Source organism: Aptenodytes forsteri, unplaced genomic scaffold (genome assembly GCF_000699145.1).
Source record: "Aptenodytes forsteri isolate BGI_AS27 unplaced genomic scaffold, ASM69914v1 Scaffold16, whole genome shotgun sequence".
NCBI classification, from domain to species: Eukaryota; Metazoa; Chordata; class Aves; order Sphenisciformes; family Spheniscidae; genus Aptenodytes; species Aptenodytes forsteri.
Window position 1 is genome coordinate 3,155,672 of NW_008794753.1, and position 8,733 is coordinate 3,164,404.

The following is an 8,733-nucleotide window of genomic DNA, read 5'->3' on the forward strand; positions in this document are numbered from 1 at the left end:
AAAAGTGTCAGAGGCCCCCCCCCCCCCCCCCCCCCCCCACTGAATAGCAGGATTGTGACCTGTGTTGAACTATTTGTCTCCCACTGCTTTCTTCGGGTTCAGTCTCACTTTGGGACACCACAGCTGCTCAGCCTGATCTAGGCCCTGCCCAAGAGGGTCACTCCAAGGAGAGAAGCCAAAGCACTGCAGTGGAGCCTGGAAAGAGCTCTGGGAGGCACTGCAGGACAGCAGCCTAGTACTGATCCGCCCGGCCATGGGACCCTCTCAGCAGCACACTTACCACAAACCCCACAGGGTTTCACGTTGGCCAAGAGGGTAGGAGACATGCAAAGGAACAGTTGGAGCATCTCAGCGATACAGCAGCCCTGAGCGCCGGTGGTGTGCTTGGTCCATTGCTGTGAACAACAGCACGATATCCAAGCACACAAGTGTTGCAGCTGCCATACTCCCACGTAATTCAGTCGGCTGAGAGACAGAGGCTCACAGTAAACAGAGTCAGCGCATCTCAGCCCTGCTGTGTGCAGCTTGCCCTCTGGCTCTTGGCAAAGGCCAATGCTGCAGACAGGCTTGGCCTTTTGGAGCTCACTCCTTTTACATGTTCTGCATCAACCTAGGTGTTCTGCATCAACCTAGGTGATGCAGATCAGCCACCATGCAACAGAGGTAAAGCTGAAGATGCATCTCGCCTAGCTGCTGTGGTGAGCTCTTCAGGAGCAGGGAGAGGAGTTCCCGCTGCCTGCATTGGCTCCCTCCTCTCCAGGCTCTGTTGCCAAGTTTGTTTTAAAGTCACGTTTTACACATTTGCAAAGATAAAGACAGCGAGGAGGAGCAATAGTTACTTTTTTCCCTCCTTTCCATTCACATGTGTGATCCCTACTGTTCAAGGAGCTACTTGGATGGCCAGAACAGACCCCATGTCTCTCAGAGGAAAAAGGCCAGTCATGGGAGAGGAGAGGCAGGCCAAAAGACTGAAAAACTGGGATGAAATATGCCTGAATTCAGCCTGGTGTCTGACTTCTGAGAAAATACAGCTCCTCATGGAATGAGAGCAGGATGAATGCCTGATATTCCTCTGGTCCAAATTCAGTCAAGATGTGTAACAGCTGGGAGCAGAAAATGCCACTGCAGCAGTGAAGGGAAGTAATTTCCTGGGACAGTAATCTCACCTCCTCATTCTTAGGTCCTGCACAAGAACAGGGGGCTGGAGCAGAGCAGGGAGCCAACAAAGGCAGGGTAGAAGAGATGCCCTGGACCTGACACTGCAGGAGCCATGGGAGCTCTGGCTTCTGAGCACACCTAGAACTTCTACACTACACTCGTGCAGGATCCGCAAGCACTGCACAGACTTACGAAACCTCATGGCAGTCTTTCCAGGCACATGTTATTAACCCATTACAGATAAACTGAAAGGCCAGGGCAACGGAAAGAGGCAGGAGCTCAGGCACAGGAATCAGGGTAGAGCTTAAAGTACAGTCTGCAAGTCCTGGATCCTGCTCTCGCTGCTGCAGAAAAAAAAACACGCCTCTGAGCTACATCAGCTTGCACTGACACCTCTTGTTACACAACACCAGGCTGATCCTGAGTACTTTCTGCTCCAAGATGGGGGTGGACATGTTCCAGGAGCTGGGAACATTCCTCACCAGCCGGAGCCAGCAGGTCAGTCATGCCCCGTGCCAGGGCATAGCCTCTGCCGTCCAGAGCTGCTGCTCTGGGCTAAGGCGCAGCAGTCCCAGAGAAAGAAGCAAACTGCTGATCGCAAGACTAAGAGCAACTGCCAAGGTCAGGAGCAACTTTTGGGCCTAAGACAACTTACAGGTTTATCCCATCTTTGACAATGGCAGTGCCTGCAAGAAAAGTGAGCTGTATTTGGAAAAGAATGAAGTGATAAACTTGATGAGAAAAACTGCTGGCTCTACTCTCCCAGGGGAGGTGGCTGATTCTCAGAACTGGCTGCCTCTAAGTTCAAAGGCTACGGTCCACACAAGACTGGCAGAAAGCTCCCTGATTTATACCACTGTTGGCAGGAAAGTCTGGAGTAGAGGGACTCCTCCCTAGATCACTTTTGTAAAAGCTAGGCTAATTTGGTGTTTTCTTGCTCTTTTGAATACATATTGACCTCCTTTCCCAGATAGTCTTAGGACCAGCACCTCAAAGGGGCTCTGGGACAAGATGTCTGGGAAAGGGCAGCGCAGACCCGTTTGTGCAGAAGAATGCAATATGTCAGGAAGAACATGCTTCTGAGGGCGTGGCCCGGAGTCCCACTCCATTTGACTCATTTTCTCACCGTTTCAATTAAACTGCCGTGTGGGAAGCACAAACGCATAGGGGACTCCTCCTTATACCACTCTTAGAGCTTGGGAGATTTACAATAGCTGGAATACCAATAATGAATTTGGAATTCGTTTAACCACCACCCGGCTTTCTGACAGCTTTTGAGGGGCAAGAAGGGAGAAAAAGCCTTGGCCAGAGATTCCTGCCTGCCCATTTGGGCTCCTCTATCAGTGAGGGGATCAGGAACATGGGGTGGCCAAGCAATGTGGGCTCTGGAACACAAATGGGACTTGGTGCAGCACACAGCGGTTGAGTGCTGGAGCCGTGTGTGGGAGCCAAAACCACAAGGCAGTAGACAGCTGAATTGAAAGGCTCCTGTAAAGTTAATTGCTCCAAGGAGACAGCTCATGCAAACAGTTCTCCCCCTGCAGAAAGCCATGTCAAGGCAGGCCCAGAGATAGCAATGAGCCTGGCAGAGATGAGCAGGGGTTTGCTAAGCCCCCACTGGGGCACTACTCCAAGAGGCAGATATGAGATGGCAAAATCAAGAGGAGGGAAAGGACCAGGGCAGGGGAACAGTGAGCGGCTATAAGGGGTCTATTACATGTCCTGACAGTGAAACCTAATGACCTGAGCACAGAAAAGATGATGAACCAGCAAGAGCGCAGCCATTCAGGATACAACACAAGGGGCTCAAGGGGGAAAATAGAAGGTAGAGAAGTGTTTCAGGCTTGAGCCACAGGCGACTTGATCCTCTTTGCCCAGTTTTCATTTGGACAGCTTTTACCCTGCTATTTCTTTCCCTCGCTGGGTACCGTTCAGATGCCTGCCTGTGCAATTAGGGCACGAGTGCCTGGGTCTGTCCCATGGCAGGAGTGTTCACGTCTGTGCTCAGGAATGTCAGGGGGAGGTACACTGGAGAAAGGGCCAGGTGTGCTGGGAATGCCCACAGGATGGGGGACAGAAGTGGCAAGTGTGAGTCAGGACCACATTTATTGCATGTGTTACAGTATAGGTGTGCACTGGAAGAAAGCTAGAGTGCTTGCACACATGGTCTGTAAACATGCAAATAAACATGCTGCCTACAAGTCACTGTGCTGCTACAGAGACCAAGGCAGCACAGGAACCACTCGCCTGTAGCAGGTGCTGGCTGAGATGGCAGAGGCATACCAGATCTCCTGAAACAGGAGAAATCAGGTGGAGCCTTCAGAATTGGAGAACATAAGTGTTACTTGGAGGTGACTAAGCGAGAGATGCTAGGAGGCGGCAGGAGCGGGACCTGCAATCTACGTGGATTACAGCCAATTCTGCGTGACCCAGCACAACTCAACCCTGTGTTGCAGACACACACACCCCCAGCAACTTGGCATTCAGAGCTGAGCAGAAAATAAAAGTGAAGTCCAGTAAGCCTTCCTGCTTGCCCACAGCAACACGGGATTTCATCACCACATCACACAGCAGAGTGAGCCTGTGACCTACAGGTCCCTGCCACTGGTTCCTAGAGCTCCCTACCTCCTAACAGCATTCCAGCAGGACAGAGCAACAAGGGCTTCGTTTAGAGCTTCTGGCTGCATGAAGCAAGTCAAGCACATGTAGCCAGAGCTCTGCGCTTTGCCCTCCACTGGAAGAAGTACAAGCCACTTACTTGACTGGCAAGCCATAGCGAGAGATCTTGGCAACGCGACTGCCGCCTCCCAGGAGGAAATCATTGTTTCTCCCCTCTGCTCCTCACCAGTTTGAGGAGCGTCACTCCTTTCCCGAATGTTGCAAACAGCTGTGAAAGCTTCTGACCCTGGCAGGGCAGGGATCAATGGCCAAAGGACATCGCTCACAAGTGGTAAACAAGGTCACATGCACTAGCGCTCTGGGAGGGGAACTCCGAATTCGCCAGGAGGGAGCAGATGCAAGCAAAATCCTACTGCTGCCAGAGCTACCTGCACGGGGGAACACATGGGTGAAAACCAGCATGGAACACTGGCTCAAAAGAGAAGAACATCAAAGGAGAGTCAAGAGCCATGCCCCTGTCAGATTGCACTCTTGACTGTACCCTGCAGCTCTGGGGCACATTAACATCCTTTAAACACTGGTTTGACCCATCATACGTTGCTGGAAATAGCTGTGTTAATTAGGAGGCTCTGCAGGAAGAGCTACAGCTTGACACCACAATGTTCTGCCTGGAGGGCAGAAAGCGTTGGTTAACAACAATTGGTTAACAATTGGTTAACCAAAGCAACAGTTACACTGGTGGGCAGGTATGTATTTTGGAGCTAAAGGGATTGTCTGTGGGTGGAGCAGGCAGCTAATCCTTCATACAGGCAAATACCATCACAGTTACCTCTACTTAACACTCAGCCCTGCATAAGACAGAAACAAATTCCTCCCATTTAGATTTTGTCAGCAGAAAGGATAAGGATCCATAAAAAAATCTAGACAAAGGATCCCACTACATCAGAAGCGTGGCAACGCTCATAAAGCGACTGGACGCTCCATCGTCCTTCCCTTCAGGTTTAGGTTTTCAATTCCCTCATCTTTCTTCCTGTTCTTCGTCCTTCATCCAATATAAACATACCATCCGTGCCAGAGGTGGGGCTGCGGAGATTTGTTACCAGCAAATCCCCGCGTTATGCAAGCAGCTGCTGTTTTCAAGCAGTTTCCTTGCTCCTACAGCAAAAGATCGGCTGTTTGGCAAAATGCCAAGTGAAGATTTCTCACTTTCAGTGGGATTCCGAGAGAAGGGGCATCCATTAGAACCTCCCTGCCTCCTGAACTGTCAGGCCTTTGCTTCTGAAGAGCTGAGGAGTAGCTCTGCAGACCTCATATCATTGCTGCTCCTGTGCTCTACTTAAGTCTAGGGAACAACAGAGAACACATGGCAGTGTGTCCCGTTGTCACCCTCTAGCTGACGCGTGGTCAGTAGACACAGATCGGTCATGCAAAGAAGTGTTTGGAAGGGAGCGATATGGGAGCAAAACGTCACCATGGAGTCACAGTGCTGCCTATTTAAACGCTTGGCTTTTCCAGGAGAAAAACAGCTGGTCAGACTTCCCCGTCTTACACCGAGATGCTGACAGGAGACATCCGCTTCAAGAGTTCCCTGCACTCTCAGCTGGGACCTGAACACATGCCTGATTTACATGGGACTTGGAACTTGTAGAGCATAAAGGATTTAACAGCCAAAAGAGATCATGTCCTGTCTTGGTTAACTATGTTTGAAATCGCATGTTTGTCTTCCCTTCTCACTGTTTTTTCCTTGCATGGCCAAAGTTCTACTATGAGCGGAGCCAGGTTTGGAGGCTGAAGAACAGAGTCTGTGCTTCCCTGTGGCCCCTTGGGATCACAGTGAGAGGCAGGAGAAAGGCGTCACCTCTCCCAGAAAGAGAGGTATCCCACCAAGCCAGCCAGGAGGTGTTTTACACTTAAAACCATGTCAGAGAGGCCTGTGCCACGGGAGACTGCTTGATCACCTGCCTATTTAAGGAGCTGAGCCCCACCAAGCAAAATATACTTGTGTGACTAAAAGCCCAAACTCCCTATGCAGGTTCCAGCTCGTCCATGGCACAGATTACAGGCTGTAGGTTGAGAAATGGCCCTTCAGACAAATTCCTCTGGCAGGAAGGAAGCTGGGCTGCCATCTCTTACGATCTTTTCAGGAGTTTCACTATCTCTGCTGTTTTAGAGCCGCAAGAGTCCTGGAATCATGGAATTATGCCAGGTACTGAGCTGTGCTTCAGAGAGCAGTGAGTGCAGGGCTCTCTACAAAGTGCACATGGATGGGCCGTGTCTTTATTTTTCACTTGCTGCACCCACAGGGACAGCAACATCCCCATCATTTTCTGCTGATGCTAGTCCAGAGTAACCAGGTAATGACAACCCAAGTTTCATGGAGTCCCCATCCCTGGAGGTATTTAAAAGACGAGTAGATGAGGCACTTAGGGACATGGTTTAGTGGACATGGTGGTGTTGGGTCGATGGTTGGACTCGATGATCTTAGAGGTCTCTTCCAACCTCAATGATTCTATGATTCTATGATTTATCAAAGCCAAAACTATCAAATGGTTGTACTTTACGCTGATGCAACAGAGATCTGAATCTGGACCCAAAGTGGTGGAACTGGTCATGTGATGCTCCGTCTTGACTTTGTGCCTTGGTGCACTAAGTCAATCGCCATTGCCCTGAAAAAGCTAATCACTCCGGAGCATGTAGAAGCACCGCTGGCCACACCCAGTAGCTTCCTCACTTTGTCCACTGCAGCTGAGGATAAAGCCACAATCATTCACATTCAGTCAAGTCCCTAGGAAACAGAGTTAGGAACATTCATCCCTACCTCTCAAACAGTTCCTCTCATTGTGTGATCACGGCACACCACCATAGCTCCTCCAGACGAGAGCTAGCCCATGCCCAGGAGCCCTGCCAGACCGGCTGCCTGCTCAAGGTTGCTTTAGGGAGCACCCGGGAGGAGCCCCAGGAGCCCCCCGCATCAAAGCTGCTGCGGAATGGGCACCTTGCCGACCAGCAGGTTCATTTCCCCTACGGGTGCTTGGCAGCGTGCAAGCCGAAGTCGGCACGTCAGTAACGCCACGCGCACGACTTTGCCTCTGGAGCAAGGCACAATCCTTCTGGAAAGCCATGGCTTGCTTTTTCACATACGCTGAAGGTCTGACCGTTGTTTTTAGCCTGGGCTGGGGAACTGCCACATACACTCCCATGGCAGCAGAAATGCACGGCAATAGGAGTAACTGCTGCCTGCATGGACATCGAGCATTGTGACAATGTCATAGGCAGCAGTACCATCCCTGAACCGGCCTGTGTCACTGAGGGACAGAATCCAGTACCCTGTAAGGGGATCCGAGCAATAGACACAGTCTGGTCTGCGTACCAGAAGCAGAATCAGACCCCAGCAGTCTGGGCTGCTGTCTGAGTCTGAGGACCTCCTGTCCAGATAGACCAGAGGTTCACTTCTCCTTTCACACTGGGTTACATTTCCCAGGTGCAGTGAAAACCAGATGCAGGCAGCAGTAGCCCTGCAGTCAAAGAACACAACCTTTTTCTACCTGTGAACACAAGGCAGAAAAAAAAAAGTATTTACATCAGCTTAGCCATCACGATGTGGGCTAAGTCTTCTGCCCAGCACTACAGCGCAGGAACCAGAAATGAGACATTCATCTCCTCTGCATCCCTTTCCCCGCTGTCAGTTCCACGAGTCTGACCCATATTAATTTCCCCTGAACAGTATCCAAGAGAAAGCATTTTAAAGAGGAAATATAATGATTGAATTACAGAGATTAGCAAGAGAACAGACAACAGGTATAGTATCAATCACTGTTTTTACTTCTCTTAATCAATGTGCCTCAGTACATAGGTAACAGTGAGGAGTCGGGACTTTTTCCATATGATTGCACTAAACTCTGCAAGTTTCTGAAACAGTTTCCTTTCCACTACTCAAAACAAGCAAGATAAAATTTCTTTCTAATATGGCAATTTTAGAAAGGTTTTTGTTTTATCCTCGTGCCAGCAAAGTAACATACAAGTATAACTATACACCTAAAGCAGCAATATAACTTCAGCTTTTATCCTGAAAAGGTTCTATGAGAAGCTCTAAGGACCAGGAGGTATTAAATGGGGGAAAGTAGTAAGGGAACGCCTTGCCTTTTCAGGCACTCACCTCTCTCAGGTGTGTTCTGTCCCACAGCAAACTGCAGCCACAGACCAAGAGAAAGCACTGTCTCGGCCAACATAGCAAAGTCTGGTCCTGGGCAAACTACCTTAAATCCAAAAGCTCGGCTCTGTGAAGGCAGATGAAAGGCTTAAGATCAGTCATATTACGTGCAAGGATCCACCAGATCCCAGGGTGCCACTTTTATGCTGCTCATGCCTTGAGATCCGACTGCTTCTTTATGTGTGTTTTGTTGGGCTGTGGTGTAAGCCCTGGCTCCTGTAGGCAATTTTCCCTCCTTCCCCCCCCCCCTTTTAAAGTCATAAATTCATCTTGACAGGAATAGCTGGAGGAGAGGCACAAACAGCACCCCTGCTGCTGTTCCTCTCCCGGGTTAAACTTGCCCCAGGAGTGCGGATTCAATTGCAGGCAGTCTGCGTGCAGCTGGGCTGGTTTGAAAAATATATCCCTATAGATAAAACTTTGGCCCTGCAAGACCCTGGCAGCAGTCCAACTACCGGGGGGGGGGGTGGAAAAAAGCTCAGAGAAATCCAAAGCTGCTCTGCTCTGGAATGAACTAGAAGAAGGAAAAACACGTATATAGAGGAAAGCAAAAGTAGAAAAGCTGGGGAGCGTGCCCTGCCCTGGGAATATTGGCTAATCTTCTGGGAGGAGGCAGGCTGAGCATTCCCCCAGGTCCTAGCGCTAGCGCGTCCCTTCCCCTGTGCTGCCCCACGGCCCCGGGGCCAAACACGAGGGGTACGAACAAACTCCGTGCCTCGCCGCTTTACCCTGGAGAAGAGCTGGTG

The 8,733-nt window shown here is 50.3% G+C and overlaps 1 protein-coding gene across 1 annotated transcript in view; it reads right to left on the reverse strand.

Moving 5' to 3' along the window:
- VWA1 (von Willebrand factor A domain containing 1) overlaps positions 1-8,424 on the reverse strand; it is a 21,342-nt gene extending 12,918 nt beyond the window's left edge. The window contains exon 1 of the mRNA XM_009274171.2: positions 7,934-8,424. Within this exon, the coding sequence (XP_009272446.1) occupies positions 7,934-8,006 (73 nt within the window). The 5' untranslated portion in view covers positions 8,007-8,424. The remainder of the gene's footprint in view (positions 1-7,933) is intronic.
- Positions 8,425-8,733: the final 309 nt, after the last annotated feature.